Here is a 25,522-nt window from a genome sequence, read left to right on the forward strand (position 1 = left end):
TGACATTGAACATGCGTGAATTAGCATTCTGATAAACAATTTGTGTCCACCCCATGATAGTTGTCATGCTTCTATAATGTCTTGTGTTGAGGCATCAACTCTTATGCACATTGGCATTTTATCAAGCATTTGGAGTCGGCTCCTAGGCTTCACCAGGATCAGGATGTTAACTTTGAAATACTTGGGACTTATAAGTCCACTGCAAAGTTTCTATCAGGTGTGTTTAGGGGATTGCTTGCGCTGACTGAACCCAATGACACTGCAAACTTGATCTCTGTTTGAATGCAGATTTATCGGTCCTCACTCCTTCGTTAACATTCATCGATGATCCTTCAATGAAACATTTATAATGGTAATGTTGATGTGATTTTAATTACCATGTTGATAAAATGGAGGAGGACCTTTAATGAGATATGTAGTTTGGAGTAAATGAAATCGAGCACCCCTAGCAAGAGACATTTAGACTTGGCACATATGTTGTCTACTTCTGCAACGGTTCATGATTGCTGATGGAGCTCATGTATTTCCATTCCATTCTTAGCATATCCTTGGTTTTCAAAACCTTCGGGATCCCACTTATCAAGGCATATTGGATAATACACATTCAAAGGCATATGGGATCCCTCTTGCTGAATGATTTAAAATTCATCTTGATAGAGGTACGCACCACCCTTACTCAGTCACAATCAAGAATGCAACAATATAGAGACCAAGAAAAAAAATGCTTCACAAATAATTTTATTATACTTGAAAAATCTTTACAACACCCACAAGATGATATGACTTCTTCAACATAAGAGAAATCCTAAATAAGAGTCTTCACACCAAGAGCTTCACTAAGAATTTCTACTTTAAGAGCTACACCTTTAGAGCTTTCACACCTTGAAGTCTTCACGCCTTCTAGCTTCTACTTCTCAAACTTGATTAGAAATGCTCATATCCCTTGCTTAAATAGGCACTTACCACCCAATGCATGACTTATCCATAACCTTCTAGAATTCCACCTACACAATATCCACAACCTTCTACAACTTCCATAACCTTCTAGAGTTACAACTAAGCACCACCATGTGGCCCAATTAGAAAATTACATTTCTTTTATGGATCACAACAAATATTAAATGCAAGATTTAAGAAACTTTCCACAAGCTTCTAAGATGCCACCTACACACCTCGATTAATGTAATGACAACTATTTTTCTTATTTTTCTATTTATGCCACCTATGCACCTTGAAAATAAAAATCCTCTTTTCCTTTCTTTTCTTCTTTTTATTTTTTTATTATTTTTCCTCTAATTTTCGTCACTTTTCTCTCTCCTCCAGATTTTTTTAAAAATTTTTTATTAAATTTTAAATTTTACATTCAACATGTCTCCCCTTTATTTTGGATGCAAGATGCTCCTGCATCAGACTCCCCAGGTCCGAAAAGATGTTCTAATAGCTGGAAGAACATCTTTCGGGATTCAGCACATAAATCCCAAACTGGTTCTTCACATATATGTCCTCCAAATCTTCAACTTGCACACTCTTTCCCTTGTTTTTCTTCTTCTCCTTTACATCCACCACAGGTGTTCTATACGTTTGCTTCCCATGCTGATTTTCAATCTTCTCAAAATTTGCCAACTCAACTCGACTGCCAACACTCAGGTTTCTCCTACCGAGCGCTTCATTCTGCAAAGGAATCAAAGAAAACTTCCTACCACCTTTCTCAATAGTAAACACATTCCTGACACAATCATGCATAGCCCTGCAATCATACTGCCAAGGTCTACCAAGTAACACGTGACAACTGTTCATATCCACAATATCGCACAATACTTGATCCTTATACTGCCCAATCTGGAAATCAACAAGACATTGCTCTCTCACTTCCAAAGCATGCTCACCTTGCAACCAACCAATTCTATAAGGACAAGGATGTCTCAATCTCTTCAAACCAAGTTTTTGAACCATCTCCTCAGCAACAAGGTTATCAGTACTACCACCATCTATAATCACCTTGCAAACTTTCCGACCAGACTTGCAACAAGTTTTGAACAAACTAGTCCTTTGACAAGAATCCAATGTCTTCTTACCCATTAGTACTCGCCGAGCCAACAAACTTTCTCCTTCCTCAGGCTGATTTTCTTGGACTTCAACCTCATTCACAATAGTAGCTGTCCTACCAATAGAACATTCAAAAGATCCATGCCCTTCTTGACCACACTTGAAACAATTACCTCTGAATACACCTCCACCTGTCCTTCTTCTTTGTTCAATAGGTTTTGGTTCACCTTCTACTTTTTGTTTAGCTTGTACCGAACTATCTTGCTTCTCCTTCCCTCGGGAACTACCTTGATTCTTCCTCTTTAGCTTCTCCTCTGCTCTCAAAGCATACTGATAAGCATCCTCAACGGTGGAAATATTCAGCATACCAACCTCATCTTGAATATTGAATCTCAAACCATTAATATACCGTGCTACCTTCTCCTTTGACAATTCTCTATGCCCAGACCGAATAGTCAACTTGTAGAACTCCTCAGTGTAATCCTTCACAGTCATATCCTTCTGTTTCAGATTCTGCAACCTCTTAAACAATTCAAGTTCATAATCAGCCGGAATGAACTTTGCCTTTAACTTAGTCACCATCAATTTCCATCTAGTGATCTTCAATTCACCTTCCTCTTCTCTGTCTCTTTGCAGTTCCTTCCACCAAAGAGCAGCATGTCCCTTCAACTTAGTTTGTGCCAACCTTACTCTCAATGGATCTTCAATACCCTCAAGCTCAAAGTAGTCCTCTAATTCACCAATCCAATCAATTAGGTCTTCAGGATTCAAAGTACCTGAAAAATTAGAAACCTCCATCTTATGCTTCAACTTCAACTGAGATCCAGGTCGAGCAAACTGACTAGCCCTAATTCCAATAGGTCTCTCCTCATGATCACTTCTATCCTCACTAGTAGCTTCAAAGTCTTCAGCAACTTCGTCATATCTGTCTTCAGTACCCACATGCCTAGGTACACCACCCAAAGCACTCACAATTTCAGCAATCATGTCACTCTTTATCAATGCAATTTCTGATTTGACCTCTGCTCTTATCTTCTGTAAGATTCTTTCTTCCATCGCTTCACTAAGGTCATCATTTTCCTTGGGGTCCAATCTTCTTGGAGGCATCTTCCAAAAATTTAGCAAACACTAAACAAATCCACCAATCTAAAAGATCAATTAGCTGCAAAATCAACCTTCTTTGCAAATCCTGGTGTAAACTGCCTCACGTTCGGCGATCTGTCCACACACTCAGGAACTCCCGCTCTGATACCACTTGATAGAGGTACGCACCACCCTTACTTAGTCACAATCAAGAATGCAACAATATAGAGACCAAGAAAAAAAATGCTTCACAAATAATTTTATTATACTTGAAAAATCTTTACAACACCCACAAGATGATATGACTTCTTCAACATAAGAGAAATCCTAAATAAGAGTTTTCACACCAAGAGCTTCACTAAGAATTTCTACTTTAAGAGCTACACCTTTAGAGCTTTCACACCTTGAAGTCTTCACGCCTTCTAGCTTCTACTTCTCAAACTTGATTAGAAATGCTCATATCCCTTGCTTAAATAGGCACTTACCACCCAATGCATGACTTATCCATAACCTTCTAGAATTCCACCTACACAATATCCACAACTTTCTACAACTTCCATAACCTTCTAGAGTTACAACTAAGCACCACCATGTGGCCCAATTAGAAAATTACATTTCTTTTATGGATCACAACAAATATTAAATGCAAGATTTAAGAAACTTTCCACAAGCTTCTAAGATGCCACCTACACACCTCGATTAATGTAATGACAACTATTTTTCTTATTTCTCTATTTATGCCACCTATGCACCTTGAAAATAAAAATCCTCTTTTCCTTTCTTTTCTTCTTTTTATTTTTTTATTATTTCTCCTCTAATTTTCGTCACTTTTCTCTCTCCTCCAGATTTTTTATTTTTTATTTTTTTTATTTTTTATTAAATTTTAAATTCTACATTCAACATGTCTCCCCTTTATTTTGGATGCAAGATGCTCCTGCATCACATCTCTAGGTGTATTGGATAATACACATTTTCAGCAGTTTGGCCTGAAATAATAATCTGTCAAACACTCAAGCGAGAAGCTCAAGGGCTCCTCATTCTCTCATGTCTTACTGGTCTTTTGGATTGGACCTAATTACTTAGACTTATTACTTGTTGTTTGTACTGGCCTTTATCATAACCCCTGAAAACATAAAGCTCATGGTGCTGCCATACAAGTGGACGTTGGCAAAGCCCGGGTACAATATTGTCTGAGCCATTAATAGAGACAAACATCTGATTCACAGGGAAATCAAAGTGCATTCAGACCATGAGTCATGGTGATTGAGCCTGATAATGAATTTATCATATTTTCAATTTCTCCATGTTTCCCAACTCCAAGTCGAACATCAGGCACTACAAAATCGCTTTTATAAGTGATGGCCTAATCTGTGTGCTGATGTCCTTATATGATTGGGTGGAAGTTTTAACTTGTCATCTTTAAAGTACCATATGGGGAAGTGCTCTCATATCATGAACTTGGATCTACATTTCCTGAATTTTGTGAACTCTCGAACGTGCTGACTCTGAACGAGCACCTTGAACTTAAACCATTGATTCTAGATTTGGAACATTTGAACTTTGAAACCCCAGTCCATGATTGGATCATTATCAACCTGCATTTTTGAACAGACAAGCTTGTGCTTCTAAACTTTGAACTTCGAGCCTTCCGAGCATCTTACAACTGCAAATCTGCATCTGCACTTCTGGCTTGACAGAATGAACTTCCAAATCTTGAACCTTGAACTTCAGGTTTGGGGTTCAAGTTCAATAGCTCACCTTGATGCTTCTATGTTGCATGCGTACACTTCATACATATATTATTAACAAAACTGATATAAGTATTGAGAAACTAAGGCAGAATTTTCCTTTGGGCTCAATTTTGAAAATTTTAAAAGTTGGGTGGTAATAGTGGGCGAACAGTTACTATGGTGAATGTCTGAAAGTTAAAGACATATCAATAGTTCTTCAAATTTCTCTTCTTGGAAATTTAGTATTCTGATTACACTTGAAGAGAATGATCTCCTTGACTATGTCAATTCTGATGTAACGAACCTTTTGAAGAAGCTATGAAAGCTCAATGGAAAAAGAACAAGATCATGGCAAAGAAGATTCTGATTGATTCAGTTAAGGATCGTCTAGTTTCCATCATTTCAAAGTTTCATTCAGCCAAAGAGATGTTTCAGACTAAGGACCTAAACAAATTCAACAACACCAGTAGAGCTCTAGCTCTAAGACGTCAACTTCTGCATGTTAAAATGGCTAGAGGAGAATTAGTGTTCTCATACTTCATGAATATTATAGAGCTAGAAGATCAACTAAGTGCAAATGGAGAATCCTTTGCAGATAAAGATTAGGTAGGATGCTTTTGGGCTAAGTTAGCAATTCAGGTGCGGATGCAGGTATCAAAATTTGGTATGAGGATGTGTGTTTCTTATTGAGGGGGTTTTGGGTGCGTGTATAGACACAAAAAAAATGCAAGGGATATATAGAATTAGATTTTTTGATAGTATAACACTTTATCATTGATCAAGATGAAATCTTAAATATTAAATGCCAATTGATAGTTAACAAATATTTAAATAAGCCACATCATATACATCTATGCTAATGATTCCAAGGAAAATCAGAAAATCATTACAATTACAAAAGCAATATATAGTTCAACTCAATGTTCATCAATCAAGATTCACTAATCAGAACCATTGGGATTATCAAAAAAAAATTCTCCATCTTCAAATGCTACAAGTTCAAGAAATGCTAAAACAATGCATGACCTCTTTTAGGGTAGTTTTGCGGTTTATAGGGAAGAACAATAAAAAACTGAATTTAGCACATGGGAGCGTTACAACTCCCTGTGGGCTTTTGGACACACTAGAATCAACTCCTGCCTCGGAATTTTGATCCAGGGTATCAACAAGAGTATTTGGTAACCTAGCTGTTTGGTGAGCTCAGGTAAATAATTTTCCAGCTTAATATGACAGGTTTGGTTTTTGGGGGTTTCATGTTATAGATGTCTTGATGTTTGGGAGGATAAGATATACCATATTGACCAATTGGCATTTTATGTTTGTGTGAGGTAGATTGTAATATTTGTAGATGTATTGTAGGCAGGTTACTCTCCAAGTTGCAAAAACTAGTAGAGTTTTTCTGACTTGGCGAGTTTTTACTACTTTCACTGGCACCAAAAACTAATCGATTTTTTTTGTAAAAACTTGTCAAGTGTTTTTTTAGTTTTTGCGAAAAACTCGGTTGTAGTTTTATAAGAGCACTTGAAGGTAAAACACAAACCAAATTAATTTCATTTCTCATTTCTTTACTTTTATTTTGTTAAGAGGGGGAAAATAGTCTTCCAAACAATTGCAATTCAATTTCTATCGATTAGAAGTGGTTTTGAGGTGTTTTTTGAAGAGGACAACTTCAACTATTTGGAGAGGTAGGCTATGGAGGAGGCGGGTCGATTTGGTTTCACACAAGATGACATCGAGTTGAATGAGTAGTCATTAACAATGATAGAAGCTAGCGGTAGAGATACATTCGGGATGGAGGACAAGCTGCAAACTGAGTTAGACATACCGAGTGAGGAGGCACATTCAAACTTAGTGCAAACTTCTAGGACTAGACCCTCTAGTTCTACCTCACCTGTAGTTTTTAATGGAGCTGGAAAGAGGAAGATGTAATTGTAATGATGTATTTACTTTTAGTTTTACATAAATTATTTACTATTTTGCTTTCAGACATCAACATTCCTTATGAGAATGTGATTTTATACGCACTCTATGTTCAAAGATATCTAGACTAAGCTTGTTTCTTTTGTGTTCTTATTTGTTGATTCATTGGATTCAACATCTCATTGAATTTTACCAAGACAAAAACACATCCAATTAAATTTAAGTAATTTTTAAAGTTCCCAAATTTTTTAAGCCCAAGTTTTTGGCTTTGGCGTGTTTTCCAACCATGGTAAGATTGAGTTATTAATCTATTTTGGCATTGGGCCAGGTCTATGGCTCTTATGGTAAAGATGAAGCTATTAGACACAAAACCATTGCTTCTTAATCTTTTACTATTATAAGCATTTTAATAGTAATCCAAATTTATAAATATTGTGTGGATTTATCCTCCGTGGATTGCATATAATTGTAATATGCAATGAGTTCATATTAAGTATATGGATTCTTACATTGATCATACTAAGTCACTCTTTGTGAGGACTTTATATTGATCTTGTAATTGAGGAAAGATCATATGGAGGATTCATATTTTGTAATAGATGCAATGAACTTGGTAGTAGTAGTAGTAATAATAATAATAACAATTGTTATGGCATGGTGAAATAAACTTAATTTTTCAATTATATCAAATGTAGTTTGAACCATTTGTTATAGGTGGGCCAGTGTAGGGAAATTCTTTTAGATTTACTTCAAACACATGAATGGAACATTTAAAATATTTAATTGAATACTTTCACAAGGTCAAGCACATAACTATGATTCCTTTTGATTTTGGACTAAGTTATCAAATTCATGTCTTAGTCTAGATTCCAGATCTGTTTCAATCCCGGGCTTGTCTTTGAGCCAATTCTCCCTAGGTTCCACTGTGGTCCTTCATAGGTTCCTGAATTGTTTGTGGGTTATGGGAGAATTTGGCAAACCCTAGACAAAATTCTTCCTTGGCATGCCTTATTTTTCTTGAGTTCTTCACCCTTATGGCAAATGTATATTCATTTTTCATTTTTCACCTTGGTTGTGTTTGCCAATGAAGATGCATTTTTTTTCCATTTGTTTTAACCACCACTATGGTTTACACTTTTGTTTTTTGTTTGGTCTTGTGCTTGAAAAGCTCCCTATGCATGCAATCAATGTCAAAGCTCTTTGCATCAATCATTTCTAGTTATTGTATTATAAGAGAATTACAGTAGATGTATTTTAAGGATCTTATACTATTGCATTTTTGTGAACCATTTCTGCATTTTATGTATGTCATAGTTTGCAAATTTTGTGGGTGGTTTAACTGGGCGAGTTTTCACAAGAATTAACTATTGCATGTATATAGACAATGTGAGTAAAAATGTCAAAATGTTATATACCCATGCATTCTCCTTCAAGATGTCAAATTGTAATTTAATACATTTTGTAATTAAAATTCTACCAAAAAAAATTGTTTCTTTAAGAGATTTTGAGTTTTAGTACTTTCTAAGTTGTGGAGTTTTTGTCGACTATTAGTCTAGTTGAAAATTTTGGGCTTGCTGAGTACTCTGAGTCCAAGTCTGCGAACTATGATATACGGAATAAAAGGATAAAAAGATGAAGATATTTTTAAGGTCACCTCCATGCAAGACAATGAATTGGTGAGTGAGACTCTCTTTATCTATGCATTCAGCAAGGGGATTTTTTCTTTCATTTACCTTACATAGTGTTCATTAAGTTGTACAACTCCACCCTCTCGATTTAAACACGTGATCTTAAAAAATGACTACAGTTACAGAACACTGTTGTTTTGAATGCTCAGAAATCCCTTTCTGGACCAAGTGCATATATGAATAACATCCATGTGTCAGCTGAGAAACATGCTTCTCTCATAGAATGCCATAGATAGCACAGATAGCATACACAGAGATATTGAAATCAGTAACTGAATTGTGCATATGGTAGCTGTGTCCCAACTCTAAGATATTTTTTCAAAATACTTCAAAGAAATGACACTAAAAACACAAAAAAAACTTAATTGTGCATATGACAGCCGTGTCTCGAGTCTTAAGATTAATTTTCAAAATATTTTAAAGAAAGTCACTTAAAACCAGTGTAACACAGAGACTCGCACCCACCCCAAAACCTTGAAGTCTCCGTCCTCAAGACGTCCCCACACCGGGTGCTTGGAGTACCCAAGTACCCCCACCTTTGCCATTCCACAACCATGCCACCACTGGGAACGATACTTGAATTTCCATTTGATTTTGATTTTTGAATGTTACTATTGGTTATGTACTATTTAACAATGTTAAATGTTCAACAGTTCTGATTTGTGTTGCAATTTGGCTACGTTCAAGTATTTCAATTTGGTATGTTGTACTGAAACATCATTTCCTAACTAGTTTTTCAAGTTTTGTATGTATAATATTTAGCACCTTGCCGCCGTCCCCCCACTGACCCCCGGCTGTCCCAATATCAAGGCCCTTTGTCCCCCCACCTCGGACACTCGTCCCGGCGTACCAATGTATTGACGTACCCCAGTGCTGGTGTTACACTGCTTAAAACACAAATTTCTGCTCTTGATTTGGCTCAACTGGCAGAGTGAAACCATTATACTAGAAATCCATGCATTGATATCTATTTATCATTTTATTATATATGTGTTTGCGGAGCCAGAACCCAAGCTAAAATTTCTTTTTGCCAGATCTGCATACCTTAACCCATAGCCTAACCTGTATCAGAGTCAGGACTGGTAACTTAGATTTTGGATATTATATTTTTCTTTATGATCAATACAAGGATTATACAGATTGTACATTCATTTTTTGAACACATCACCAGGGCAACCTAGGTTATTCGTTGTATCCCTAGTTGATGTCCCCCTTAACCAGTGACCACTGCATTACTTGATTGATCCATATCAAAGTAATGAGAATCGGAATCGGCAAGGCCGAATGAAATCGTGAATTGGCCATGAATTGGAATTGAATCGGCCATGAATCAGCAAATTAAAAAAACCCTTGAAATTTAGAGACTTTAGCAATTTAAAATTAGTTTCGCACACCCTTTATTGAATATAACTTAAACACATTATAACATCATCAAATAGAAGTTAACATACATAAACATGGAACGTAAATGATAAATCTATCACATACGTAACTATGTTGCACGTAAAATGTAAATTGTAGGCTGTAGCTGAAGTAAGTAGAAATCATAGGATAATAATGATTCAAAACATAGAATTTATGTAAGATGAAGATCCATAAGACATCATGATCAAATCATAAATGTATGCAAGAATGTAAGATGAAGATCCATAAGACATCAAATCATAAATGTATGTAAGAATCTAAGATGAAGATCTCTCTTATACTCATGCTAAAAACAAAGAGGAAAGGAAAAAAAATATTTAAAAAAACAAATGTTTTATTAAAAAAATGTTTTCACTTTTGGCTGCTTGTGTCGATTCATCATGCCGATTCATGCAATTTTGTGCATGAATCGGTGATTCGATTCATCGGTTCCAAGAAAATCGCCAAGCATGAATCAAATTGCCAAACCGGCGATTCTCGGAACTATCATTCCATATAGAGAATTTCCAACAGTTCCACAAATATGGGGTACAATGAATTTCTAATGGCTTGGGTGTTAATCAACTGGCACTCCTGCTTAATCTCATGTTACTTTGTCTATATAAATAATCAGTAATGCTTAAATATTTCTTTTGTTTGCTTGGTTACATTAAATTTATTCGTTTTTTTTTCAATCCATCTCAAAATAAATATATCTACTTCGTTTATTTTCCACTCTAATAGGTCATCAGAAATAGCTCAATCAATTAGTTATCTCTCTATATAAGCATTGGACCTGTAATTTTTTGTACAGCCTTCACTAGAATTTTTAAAGTAGCTTTTAAAATTTGGAGCAGCCATTACTGAATAGAGATCTGTTGCCATGAAACAACAGCAATTGTGGCTGTCATTATTTCAAAAATGAATGGAACCATCTACAGTTGGTAAAACGCTCACTATAGGCAGGTTTGGAAACTCTGTGAATATGGAACATGATGTTATTGTGAATAGTGATTCTTATGGTTGCCTTTAATAACAGCAAGTATTGCTGATATTATTTCATTATTTGTGGGCATAGTCATCAATAGAAAAACTCTCAAGTGATTAGGCTTTTCTTTAACTCATCATAATCATAATATTATTGCATCATTGATGTTACAAACGTAAATGACAGAATACTTGACTTGTTAATCAGAGATCAAAATGATCTATATATACAAAGAGGAGCATAGAAACATTCTATTATAGACTACACCTAAATATTAGAAATATTCTAATATTTACAGAGATACAAAATGATACAATAGGGAGCATTAAGAAAAAACATAAAGATTATTCTAATACCCCCTTTTAATGCTCAATCTATTTACTACACCAATAGATCTCCTGAATTTAATGAACTTGTCAGGACCAAGGGGTTTTGTGAAAATATCTGCTGATTGCTCTGAGGTAGGGACATAGAGTAATTGAATAGATCCATCTTCTACTAATTGTCAGATGTAATGGCAATGAAGCTCTATGTGCTTGGCTTGTTCATGAAACACTGGGTTCTTGGCAAGTTTGAGTACTCCTTGATTGTCTGAAAACAAAGAAGTTGGACCTGCTTGAGGAATATGCGTATTTGCAAACATCTGACGGAGCCAAACTAGTTCACAAGCTGCCTTGACAGCTCCTCTATATTCTGCTTCTGTAGAGGAGAGAGAGTGCATGTGCATGTTGCTTCTTATTGGTCCAGGTAATTGCTGCAGATCCGATACTAAACACATAGCCAGAAGTAGATTTCCTATCATCAACTGCGCCAACCCAATCGGAATCAATGAATCGACTGAGCTGAGGAGTAGTACTCCTTGTGTAAAGAAGACCATAATCTGAAGTCTCATGTACATAGCGCAACACACGTTTTGTTGCAATCCAATGATCGGTCTTGGAGTTCATCATGAACCATGAGATGTAGCTGATTGCAAAACTGAGATCAGGTCTAGTAGTAGTAAGGTAGATGAGACTACCTACTAGTTGCCTGAAGAGTGTTTCATCTACAAGAGGAGAATCAGATTGTGCAGACAATTTCAGACTAGTCTCCTTAGGAGTGGAGGCAGTTTTGCAATCTTGCATTCGAAACCTGTCAAGCAAATTTCTGGCATACTTGGACTGAGACAAAAAAATACTGTTGTCAGTCTGCCAAACCTCAATACCTAAACAATAATGAAGCAATCCGATATTTTTCATATCAAAAGTTTTGCATAGATCCTGTTTGATTTTTGAAATCAAATGTTATAAACTCCCAGTAATGATCAAAACATCCACATAGACAAAGAAAGAGAATATAATTACCATAGTGTTTAATATACAGATTACTATCTAACGGGCTACGCTGAAGAACCAAGTACTGATCAATCTTTATGTACCAAGCCCGAGGGGCTTGTTTAAGACCATAGACGGCCTTCTGGAGTCTACATACTTTTGGCTCTGAACCGGCAACCTTGAAACCTTGGGGTTGTGTCATGTAGACTTCTTCGTGTAATTCACCATTGAGAAAAGCACTCTTCACATCCATCTGATGAACTTTCCAACTATATTGAGCTACAATGGCAAGAAGAAGGCGAATAGTGCTCAGCTTAGCTGTCGGGGCAAAGGTCTCCTCATAGTCAATGCTTTTGCACTGGGTGAATCCTCAAGCAACAAGTCTGGCTTTGTATTTGTCCAAGGTACCATTTGCATGGTACTTGACCTTATAGACCCATTTATAGCTAATGAGTTTCTTCCTAGGAGGGAGATCTGAAAGAACCCAGGTGTGATTCTTTTGAAGACTCTGAAGCTTAGCATCCATTGCCTATTCCCATTCTAGAATTCCTTTGGTGTCTGCATATGTTTGGGGCTCAAGGATACTGTGGATGTTGGCCATAAGAGCAACATTAACTGTGTTGTGCTGAATGCTCTTATTTTTGGAGGTTCTACCCTCAATGAGTTCATCAGGACGAAGATCGCTAATCGTTTGAGTCCACCATTTTGGCCGAAGAGTAGAGGAGCCAATATCAGATGTTGTCGAAATCGTTGGATGAGGAGCAAGAGTAGGAGTTGTATTATTTGGAGCTGGTTGAGGTGGTGTATCACTAGCATTAGATGACTCATATAAAATAGAAGGACCCAAGTCAGAGATTGCTGAAGACTGAATCTCAGAATGCGACGGGGAGGCAGAGAGCTGAAATGGTCCGAGTTCCTCATCAAACACAACATCACGATTGAAGATTAAATGATTAGTGTTTACATCAATCAGTTTGTAGGCCTTATGTGTGTATTGTATCCTCTAAACGTGAGTTTTTGGCTTTTGGAATCCAACTTAGTGCGTTTGGCATTAGGAATCCATACATACGCTGGAGAGCCAAAAACTTTCAAATGGTTGATCCTAGGTTTGCGACTAGACCAGGCTTCCTCAGGAGTCTTATGGTTAACTGCAAGGGTGGGTGACCGGTTTAGAAGGTAGACAATTGTGGATATTGTTTTTGCTTAATATTTTTTGGGAACATTTCTATGTTCTAGCATAGCCCTACCCATTTCTGTGATGGTACAGTTTCGACGCTCTACAACACCGTTTTGTTGAGGGGTGTGAGGTGTCGTGAACTGACATCTAATGCCATGAGTAGTACTGAAGGCAAAGAAAGTAGAAGAACAGATTTCCCCTTGATTATTGGTCCTAAGAGTACGGATGGGGGAACCAGACTCTTTTTCTACTAGGGCTTTAAAGTGCTGAAATACAGGAAAATCAATTGATTTTTGCTTAAGAAAATATACCCACATTTTGTGACTGAAATCATCCACAAAGAGTAAGAAGTACCTGTTCCCAGTAATAGGAGTATTCATAGGACCACATACATCAGCGTGGACCAGCTGGTGTACTTTAGATGCTCGCCATGATTCACCATCCTTAAATGGTGTCCTATGTTGCTTCCTTGCTTGGCAAGCTTTGCAAACGCGATGGTTTTGGGTTTGGATATCAGATAGGCCATGGACTAAATGATCCCGAGCAAGTTGTGCTAGATATGGAATGTTCAGGGGACCATATCGCTGATGCCAGAGGTTGTTGAGAGTGGATGATTTTGCAATGAAGGCTCGCTCAAGGGAATCGCTTGAATCTGCAAGCCTATAAATACTATGATCCTTAAGACCGACAACAAGTGTAGTGCAAGAAGCACGATCAATAACCAAACACTTATTTCCACTTAAAACGACATCCAATTGAGGGAAGTGCTTCATAATCTGACTAACAGACAGAAGATTGTGTTTCATGCCACGAACATAACATACATTAGTCTTCTTCCTTTGGATCGAATCTGAACATTGCCCTTGGCGACAATATTGTATTCTTCGCCACCTCCAAAGATTACTGAGTCAGAATAGGGAGTGAATTCAACAAACCAATCACGCTTGTGAGTGAAATGTCGAGAGGCACTAGAATCTATTTACTGGGCAGAAGATTTCACATGATCTGCAGGTATGTTGGCCATAAAGGCATGGGAGATCAATTCTTTCTGCTTTGAGTGTTGGGCAGCATTAACTTGCTTTTTAATTGAGTTTGACTTTTGATGCTCATAATATGTGAATATCTCAAATGGCACAAACTTTGAGGTGAGAAAATGAAAGACCCAAAAAAATTGGAGTACCCAAAAGAGAGCTCGAAAAACCCAAAAATAATATGCTATCAGAATTTGGATCCGTTGGCTCGAAATAAAGGCACAGAAATCGAGGCACTCAGAAAAATCCGACAGCCCATTTGAGATCTTGAAAAAACCATGAAGAATTTGAAATAATAAAAAATTTCCAGACCCAAAAATTAGGGTTTCGAGCAAAATTCTATCTGGCACTAAAACAAGCTCCAAATAATGGCGGTTTGGGCAAAAAGGTTGCAGAAACTTGGTCAAAATTAGCAGTTTTAATAGGTGACCAATGCTAGAAGGAGATCACAACAGTATGGAGGACAAAAAAATGTATGTTAACTTAGAAAACCGTTGCCTAGAGGTCATGCGAATAGAGGAGAAAGGACATGAAAAACGACTTCACCAGTAGTTTTCAGTCAGGCAACCAAGAGGAAAAAAGACTGCAAAACCCTTCGCTTGACCTAGTAAACCATGATTTGCAATTACCAGTTGAGAATTTGCAGGGAAAAAAATCGCGATTTGCAAATGGTAATGGTGCGATTTGCAGATGTTGGCAGACGCAAAAGGAAATACGCGATTTCCTATCTTGATTTGCAGATAGAACGTCAAACAAACATGGGCATGAAGTTGCAATTTTCCAGTTTGTGATTTTCAGATTTTGAATGAAAAACCTAGTTGAAAAAATTTCATGATCTCCAAGATTCAAATGGACGAAAATCTTCACAAAAAGACGGAAACCATAGCCGGGTTTATGTGAAAAATCTCATAAATTTGAAGTATTAGCTTTGATACCATGTTACAAGCGTAAATGATAAAATACTTGACTTGTTAATCAAAGATCAAAATGATCTATATATACAAAGAGGAGAGTCGAATAGAATAGAAACATTCTATTCTAGACTACACGTAAATATTAGAAACATTCTAATATTTACAGAGGTACAAAAAGATACAATAGGGAGCATTAAGAAAAAACATAAAGATTATTCTAATAATAGATGTTAGTCCTGTTGTTGATATACTGTCATTTCTACTTACCAATGGATATTGTTGTCATTACTTCAAATTGTAAGCATATTTCTATAATTGAGGTAATTGTAATCAAAGTTTCATTGTTACATATAAGCTGGTAATGATGTTGTAGCAGTTGAGATTGTTTTCATTAGTATTGTTTTAGATATAACCATCCTTCTGTGCTTAGTAATCCCAGGTGGACTCTTGGACTGCCTATGTGACTTATAAGTGGATTTAAGTTGAAGATATAGCATTTATGATGATTAAAACTTTAATATGTTGTTTAAAGTGGAGAGGTTAGTAGAATTGAGGCCCCTCTTGTGATCTCCTTTGCTGCAGGGCCAACCTAAACAGTCTTGTGTCACAAATTTAGTTGTAAATTTGAGAGGCATTTGAAGAGATTAGCGAGACTGTTATGAATTGTAGTTACCATTTTGTGTATGGATTCGTATCTTTGGCTTTGAGAATGGTAGGGGGTTAATAGGTCGAATTTTCCTTTGCTGTAGGGCCAACCTAAACAGTCTTGTGTAACAAATTTAGTTGTAAATTTGAGAGGGCATTTGAAGAGATTAGGGAGACTGTTATCAATTGTAGTTACCATTTTGTGTATGGATTAGTATCTTGGACTTGAGAATGGTAGGGGGTTAACAGGTCGTATTTTCCTGCTTTCAGATTTTTGCACAAATGAATCACTTCAATTCTGGTAGAGATTTTTAATGAGAGAAATCCTTACTTCAAAACTCATGGTGTACACTCTTGTGTACGTTTTCATACTGTGCAATTAGGATGGCTTTAAATGTAAAGAAACATCAATTATCTCTCCCTTTTTTTTTGAATTCTATTGAAAATTCAAGATTGTGTTTTTAAATTTTCCTGGTTTTGTGATAATATTTATGCTTGTTTAATGGTATGATGGAATTTTTCCAACAAAGACATTTTCCTCAAATGTTGGCACAATAATCTTTAATTGTGAATGGCACCTAGGGCTTTTGGTTAAATATCAGTAGCAAGTCCCTAAATTAAAAGGACTTGGTTATAGTTATTTCTGTCTTCAGGAACAAATTTGACACCAATTGACCTTGTAGGTTAGATGTGGAATATAGGATAAAGGAGAGGACAACATGTACTAGGTTGGCAATGATTTTAGCAAGTGCAATGTCTTGGAAAAATGTGCAATGCAAGGGATAATGAATAGTAAGCTTAAGAGTGGAATTCATGGGGAAAATTGAAGATTCTAATTTTGGGCATTGACAACCTCTTTTCCTTATTGGCACACAAGGTGGCAATGATAAGTCAAGAGATAGAGGGAAACAAGTTAGTGGTCTCAAGACAACATGTTGTATAACCCTATCTAGTCTACTCGTTATTACAAGTTGTAAGGGCTTCTGCAACTCAAAGATCCTTTGTAATAGAATTAAGTTTGAAGCAATTGAGGAATATATTTCTTGAAAAGTACCAAAGCAATGCCAAGGAATTGTGGTGATTGCAGATGAATATTTGCATCCATTGCAACCTTCTTGAATTGCACAATTTTGTGAACAATCTCAATTGTACTGTTCATGATATGACGACAAAAGAGGCTCAATAAATGTGCATGTAAAAGAACTGAATTCTTTCTCTTGTTGCATTGGGCACATATGTTGCGATGGTAACCATTCGTGCTAGAAATGAAAGTTTAACCTCCTCAATGGCATCTGCTATGATGCAAAATTGTCACCTTACATCTGTGCATTTTCTTGAGCAATGAACCATCCAAAGTAAAGGGCAAGCTTACGCAAAACATTAAAATTGCAATGTCTAATATATGGTTATCTTTGAATGATGATGTGGTTGTCATGAAAGACATGTGTGGGCTTCATGTTCTTCGTTAACAAATTCAACTTTGATATTTTTGTTGAAGATGGTCTTTGCCCGAGGAGAAACATAACCACTTACTCTGGCAACCAACCTTTAGTTACATCTTCCTTGGAATAAGGAGAGGGAGCAACATGGAATGGAATGTCATTGGCAAAGAAGATTCTGCCAAAGGCATAGTTTGTATGCTTTTGAGCTTGTCCATTAAACATTTCTTTAACTGGATTTCAAAGATATATTCATGACCTTTCTTTTCACATTAGGCTCCATCTTGCTCCCCTTAGAAGATGGAATTGTAGGAATTGTGGAAATAGAAGCATGTTAGAAGATGGAATTGTAGGAAGTGTACAAAAAGAAGCATGAATAGAACTGCTAGAAGAAGGGTGGTGCATATGGATTGGAGAAATCTGCTCGGAACAAGTCTTAAGAAAATACAATTTCCTCACAAATACCAACCCCTTTATTGGGATATGAAGAAAATGCGTGTTCTTCCCCTTTTAAATAAAGAGAGAAAGTATTGAACCTCCGGCGCTGATTGATCCCTGAATTTTGTGTTTCGTTTGTATCTATGATGATGTCAATATATGTATTATAGAAGGGTAATTAAACCTCTTGATACTCGCAACTGAACTTACCATTGGGTGTCACTGCAAAAAAAGTCATATAAATAAATAGACTGAAAATGTGTGTTCTTCCCCTTTTAAATAAAGAGAGAAAGTATTGAACCTCCAGCGCTGATTGATCCCTGAATTTTGTGTTTCGTTTGTATCAATGATGGATCTCAATATATGTATTATAGAAGGGTAATTAAACCTCTTGATACTCGCAACTGAACTTACCATTGGGTGTCACTGCAAAAAAAAGTCATATAAACAAAGAAAAAGGAAAACATAGTCCAGAAACATACATAGCTCATTGAAAATACATGTTTAACAATTCAGTTGAAGAAAAAATATAAAATAAAATCTATAGCAAGTTGCAACATAAACTAAATTGGTAACATATCAATCCATTAACTATTTTCTAAAATGGTAACATATCAATCCATTAACTATTTTCTAAAATGGTAACATATCAATCCATTAACTATTTTTTTGCATGCAATTGCAAAAATTAAAAAAATGGTGTAATGTTCCCTTTTGGAAATGGAATGTAATAATAAATTAAAATGTAAAATGAATAAAATAAAATAATATAATTACAATATAACTAAGTTTAATGAATGGTTGAGAGGCACAAAATAAAGAGCTATGACTATTGCAGCATATGAAGGTATAAAAAGAAGAAAGGAAATTAATCATCAAGATTCAATTCATCAATTGGAAACTATGTTACTGGACGCATTCTAGGGCCCTATGCATTGGATGCCAATGCATGCACTAGTGTGATTGGATGTGTGCTGGTAGTTGTTGGGAATTCTCCTGTACACGATTGTGTATTTTTGATTTATCAATTGCATTTAAATATTATCATTTGGCTTTGGTATTGCTCAATGACGTGGTATTATTCTATCGAAAGATTTAGTTTTAAAATTTGGTATATTTCTTTATTGGATATTCCATACCCAATAGTAACATTAAAAAATCAAAATTCAAATAGAAATTCCAGTACCCATCCTAGTGGCGGCATGGTTGTGGAATGGTGGAGGTGGGTCTACTTGGGTACTTAAGCACTCAATGCGGGGATGTCTCGGGGACGGGTACTTCGAGGTGTGGGAGGGGGGTGCGAGTCCCCATGTTACATTGTATTAAAAGAGGAAATTACAGACATTTTTTTACTATATATCATTTACAATAATTAAAAAAAATTATTCATTTAATTTATATAACTTTGAAATAAAAAGAAAATGAAACAAAAAACAGCCTTCGTGTTTGGCAAGGAAATAAAAATTAACAAATCAGTCAATGCAGTCTTTACAAGTTGGATGGTTTTGGGCGTTGGGTGGGGGGTGGTTGACATCACAGTGTAATAGTGAAAATGTGACATTGTTAGTGGTGCCATAATGGTTCAAACCCCACAGAGGACGAAGAGAGAAAGAAGAAGAGGAGGTGGTGGAGAAGGACATGAAGGAGATGGAGGGGGATAATGAGGAGGACATGCAAGAGGAGTAAGATGACAAATTGACAATGCATCAATTCCAGTTTGGATGGTTGAGCATTAGTGCTGGGGATGAAGTCCCCTGTTTGTTTGCCTCAGTTGGAGTAAGGGCCAGGCTAAAAATCCTTGCGCTTCACCGATCAGCAAAAAAGTTGGATGGTTTAGGAACATGAGGATGAGGATGTGATGAGGTTATTTGTTTTTAAACATATTTGGGGTCTTCCTTGGATGTCTCTTATAAAGTGGCAGTTTGAGAAGACATTTTCTTCTCCATCTCTAGCCTGCAAATCGAACTTGTCTATGAACAAACTAGAAGCTGAAGCCACAACCTTCCTTTTTCCCTTAAGCTTCATTACACTCCCCTCAAGTTAAGATCTCCACGATGCATGAAATTAAATCTGTGCTCCTAGATGAAGGGATTGTTACGGATGGAGTGGAAACAATCTGATAAATTTGGCCTTTTTAGCAAGTGTGAATTTCTCACAAACCTGAAGCTCTTTGTTAGAATATGAAAAAGATGTGCATTAAATATTATCTTGCCATGCCATGTAAAAAAACAGTGCCCTTTCAAGTTTCAACATCAATTCCTCACTTTTCTATTGTTTTTGTTGACAACAATAGCAAACTGCTGCAAAGATATTAAATTTTTAGAACCTCTTTTTGTTAAGTGGTATCTGGCCTGTGTGGAAGTCAAAGTTGTCAATAATTGCACTTGCAACTGGACTTCAGGTCTTATCATATCCTCCATACTACATATACCATGGAAACCCTAGTCTATTTGTAAGCCAACCATGCAATAAAGACAACCCTTAGTCATTTCCTAATTTTTTTCCCTGATCAACTGTTTACCTGTTAACGATTTCTTATTAGTTGGTACTGTACTATAAGTTTGTCATCCGTGTTTCTTCAATTTTCCTGCCCATTCTTAGTAGTTACAATTCCATGCTTTTTTCATGTGTTTCTCTTCAATTCCAATTTGGCAGAGTCTAATGCTAGTAGGTTTTTTTTGTTAGAATCTGAAAAGATTAATAACCCAGAAAACTAGTGCAAGAATAAATATCTAAACTATGAATGCAAATGATACAAAATCAAAATAGCAACACAGAGTTAGTCTCCAAGAGAGAAATGCAAATGCTAGAAGCAAAATAGCATTAAGAGGATGCAAAAACCAGAGATGCAAATACAAGCCAGGTAGCATGCTTCTATAGGCTAGGAAGAGGGAAGAGGTGGCAACACCAACCAATGAGGAGCAACCATCTATCGAACTAAAGATAGCAAAGTATCTTCCCAAGATAGCTAATGGATGCTCACATGTAGGAAGGTGACACCTCACAACCATTCACCTAATAAGACATGCTTTATTAACCTAAGCGAGATTATTAAAAGTGTAGGAAAAACCTAGCAAAATAGGAAAAATAAAAAACTACACTAACATTTTTTGTCTGTAAGAATGTTTGCTGTGTTAAGAACACAGTAACTATTTCCTTTCTGAGGATTGTGGTGTGGTTGTTGTTTGTGGTTACATCTGTTCATTTGCATTACTATATTCTGAGTCTAAGTTGATGACACAGTCTCTTGAGAGCTTTCCTATGCTCTCTCTGGTCCCATCTCAAGTTCAATAGGATAGGTCTGGAGCAATGTTTTGTTTCAACATAATCTGGGAGATCGCTCAGAAGCTTTTCTTTCACACAGTGGAAGAGTTCCTAATAAGGCAATGTTCTATGGTGAGGTCTTATTGCATCATGTGCTCTTGCACTAAGGCAATATGTGATGGAGGCTTGCAGAATAATACAAACTTCGGATCAAGGAGCACGGTGCTGACATTCATCTAAACATAATATTTGTATGGAAAATATAGTGGTTGCTTAAAAGTTAAGAGGATGATGATATCTGCAATCTAGGCTGAAAAAGGTAGCAGAAAGTTCAAATTTGAATATGGACGAGGGCTTGAGTTCAAGTACTTTCCCAATACCTATTATTTTCAAGAGGAGATGATCATCTATAGAACTAATCAATAAGTTTGAACTTTGCATCAAATAATTTAGGTGGTTATAGCTGTTTAATTAACCATAAAAAAAAAAAAAAATATTGAACTGATTAAATTTTATATTGTACCCGTTTGACATCATTTTTTGCTTATTAGAACCATCTACGTTACGAACTCCAATTCTGTTTTTAAAAGCCTACCTCCATCATGATGATGGATCATGTGGCATGATAAAAATGTTGATGCAACAATGAGTTTTTTTTAGAGGTCTTTGTGAGTATATAATTTGTTTTTGATTATAGATTGTGGAAACTCTAAAATTCTGTACTGTTAATAATGACACAGGCAGGTAACTCTCACAGTTATTACTGAAACCTTTATTAAACCCAAAGTTATAGACAGCAAATCCCCAATAGCATTCAATGTTTTCTTGTAAAGAATAGTTTTCACAGTGGAGTACGTTGGGAAGAGAAAAGCCTATATTGGGTTCATACCTAAGAAAATTATCTCACAAAGGATTTTATCACTTTTCCTTCATTATTCTAGTCTTGAAGCATTGCCAGAAGACGAAGTTGGAAATGCAGGCTTTCCATGCCATACTGAAAAATGTCGATGCAACAATAATTTTTTGAGAGCTCTTTGTGAGTATATAATTTGTTTTTGATTATAGATTGTGGAAACTCTAAAATTCTATACTGTTAATAATGACACAAATAGGCAACTCTCGCAGTTACTACTAAAACCTTTATTCAACCCAAAGTTATAGACAGCAAATCACCAATAGCATTCAATGTTTTCTTGTAAAGAAGAATAGCTGGCACAGTGGAGTATGTTTGGAAGAGAAAAGCCAATATTGGGTTCATACCTAAGCAAATTAGCTCACAAAGGATTATATCACTTTTCCTTCATTATTCTAGCCTTTAAGCATTGCCAGTTGACAAAGTCAGAAATGTAGGCCTTTTTGTTTTCATCATTGTCTTACTGAAAAATGTTGATGCAACAAGAGTTTATTTAGAGGTATTTGTGAGTATATAATTTGTTTTTTATTATAAAATATAGATTGTGGAAACTCTAAAATTCTGTACTGTTAATAGCTTACTAAAACCTTTATTTGTCACAAAGACAGCAAATCACCAATCGCATTCTATGTTTTCTCATAAAGAGGAAGAACTAGCACTGTAGAGTACGTTGGGAAGAGAAAAGGCAATATTGAATTCATACCTAAGCAAATTAACTTAAAAAGGATTATATCACTTTTCCTTCATTATTCTAGCCTTGAAGCATTGCCAGTAGACAAAGTTGGAATTGTATACTTTTTTGTTTTCATCATTGTGCTACTGTTTGAGTAGTTAAGCCTCAGATTTGAAGGAACCTAACATCTCATCGTTTTTTCTATGATGAATGGGTCTGCAATTCAGGAGTTCTTATAATTACTGATTCATTGAGTAGTATAGTCATTAATAGGGATTTCCTTTTTGATTGATCCTAGATATATGAGTTGTCTTAGCATTTTAGAGTAGACTCACGATGAACTCGATGTAATTTTTTAAAATTTCTTGACAGGTGATGATTCTGCAAATGGTCAAATTGCTGCTTCTTGGGGCATGGACTGCTCTACAGTATTGAGAGTTCGAACAATACACATTAGTTCTGCTATTTTGGCAGCCAAGAGTCCTTTCTTTTTCAAAGTAAGATGTGTATGTGGTATCTAGATCTTTGCAATTTCAACACTCTTTTCCTGGATTTTTTTCTAATACCGTACTTACACAGCTTTTCTCCAATGGCATGAGGGAGTCCAAACAACAAGATGTCACTCTCCGAATAACTTCATCAGGTGTCTTTTAATGTTCTTCATATGGCCTTAGTTATATATTATAATGGTGACTCGGTCTATATCGTCACTTGAATCTTAATATCAGGCTTTGTGTGTCCATTGTGGCAGAAGAAAGTGCTCTGATGGATCTACTGAACTTTATGTACAGTGGAACTGTAGCAACAAATAGTGCTCCTGGATTACTCGATGTTCTAATGGCTGCAGATAAGTTTGAGGTTGCCTCTTGTATGCTCCATTGTAGCAAGTTGCTAAGAAATTTACCCATGACACCAGAATCTGCACTGCTGTATTTGGAACTTCCATCAAGTGTGCTAATGGCAGATGCAGTTCAGCCACTGACTGATGCAGCTAAGCAGTATCTTGCAAAGAAATTTAAAGATCTTGCAAAGTAAGTTTGAGAAGAGCATAGATTTTTAATTGTAGATTTGTGCAGCACTTATCACTACCAGACATGTTGATTTGTTAAGTATTTTCTTTTAACATGTTGCAGGGGATTTCATTATGTGGTCTTCGATGGATATTGTTTTTGATTATTTTAATGTGTCATCTGCTATCTCTGCTAAATGACTAGTAGCAGCTGATCTAGGTGATATGATATTGTGCAGGTTCCAAGAAGAAGTTCTGAATCTTCCTTTGGCAGGAATTGAGGCAATATTATCAAGTGATGAATTGCAAGTGGCTTCAGAAGATGCTGTCTATGATTTTGTACTAAAGTGGGCAAGGACACATTACCCCAAAATAGAAGAGAGAAGAGAAGTTTTGGGAAGTCGACTTGGACGCTTGATCCGATTTCCTAACATGACAAGCCGAAAGCTGAAGAAAGTTCTTACTTGTAATGACTTCGATCACGAGCTTGCATCAAAGGTAGTCTTGGATGCACTTTTCTTCAAAGCAGAAACATTACACAAGCAAAGATCTTTAGCATTAGAAGAAGTTTCTTTCAAGAGATTTAGTGAAAGAGCTTACAAGTATAGACCCGTTAAAGTAGTTGAATTTGATAAACCACATCAGCAATGCATAGTTTTCCTGGATCTCAAGAGAGCGGAATGCCTTGCATTATTTCCTTCTGGACGTGTTTATTCCCAAGCCTTCCATCTCGGTGGTCAAGGATTCTTTTTGTCAGCTCATTGTAATATGGATCAACAGAGTGCATTTCACTGTTTTGGACTGTTTCTTGGCATGCAAGAAAAGGGATCTGTAAGCTTTGCAGTAGAATATGAATTTGCTGCACGAACAAAGCCATCGTGGGATTTTATTGTTAAGTACAAAGGCAATTACACATTTACTGGTGGAAAGGCTGTCGGTTATCGCAATCTTTTTGCCATACCATGGTCAAGCTTTATGGCTGAAGATAGTCCATACTTCATAGATGATGTTCTCCACCTGCGTGCAGAACTTACAATCAGGCCACAGTGACATAGAAAGGACCTTAAATTGTCAAAATCCATTATCAGGCCACAGTGACAGAGAAAGGATCTTGTATTGTTAATTTCCATTATCATGTACATGCAATTTGGAAAAAGATAGCATTTGCTTGAGTTATTGAGATGTCAAACAAGGGGGCTTGTAGATTCTGATGTCATACGTAAATTCTTTAGATTTATGTAATGATGCTGGTGTCATTGGTAAATTCAAAAGTTCCACTTTATCTGCATAACTGTTTAGAGCTTTGAAGCTGAAATTCACAAGATCAGGTGCATCGCCTTCTTCCATTTTGGAACAGATGGTTATTTTGGGAATGTTTATACGATGATAACAAAGTTCTCTAAATGTTTGTTACCATTAGTTGTTTTCCATACTACTGCCAATTTAATGTCACACTAATGGAACAGATGGAGCTTACTGTGTTAACATGCATATTTCTCCTTGGATGACCAATGCCATCGTGTGAAGGCTGAAGTTTAAAGTAAATGTCTAATTTATTTTTGGATGGGATATTGATAATTGTGTCTTATATAATTTTGTTTTAAGTTTCTGCCACGTATTACATGGGGCTTATTACATTTCCTGCTTATTTAGCTGAGGAATGCATAGCGGAAATACCATATCAAAATCTAGTCTATTTTATGCAATTTTTTCGAGATGGTTTGCCTTTATGTAGACGAAAAGCTTCTCAGAGGTACTAAGCTGTTAATGAGATTGTTTTTCGATAATTAACTTTCTCTGGATATGTTCTACCTGCTGAATAGTGTTGATAATAATTGTTTGGATAT

The 25,522-nt window shown here is 36.2% G+C and overlaps 1 protein-coding gene across 1 annotated transcript in view; it reads left to right on the top strand.

The window, feature by feature from the left end:
• Positions 1-25,253, top strand: part of LOC149539486 (BTB/POZ domain-containing protein POB1-like) — a 43,952-nt gene extending 18,699 nt beyond the window's left edge. The window contains exons 3-6 of the mRNA XM_089800722.1: positions 23,039-23,163; positions 23,246-23,309; positions 23,418-23,697; positions 23,915-25,253. Of these exons, the coding sequence (XP_089656848.1) occupies positions 23,039-23,163; positions 23,246-23,309; positions 23,418-23,697; positions 23,915-24,725 (1,280 nt within the window). The 3' untranslated portion in view covers positions 24,726-25,253. The remainder of the gene's footprint in view (positions 1-23,038; positions 23,164-23,245; positions 23,310-23,417; positions 23,698-23,914) is intronic.
• Positions 25,254-25,522: the final 269 nt, after the last annotated feature.

Source organism: Cupressus sempervirens, chromosome 9 (genome assembly GCF_028749045.1).
Source record: "Cupressus sempervirens isolate cs-2001-9-10 chromosome 9, ASM2874904v1, whole genome shotgun sequence".
Lineage (NCBI taxonomy): Eukaryota > Viridiplantae > Streptophyta > Pinopsida > Cupressales > Cupressaceae > Cupressus > Cupressus sempervirens.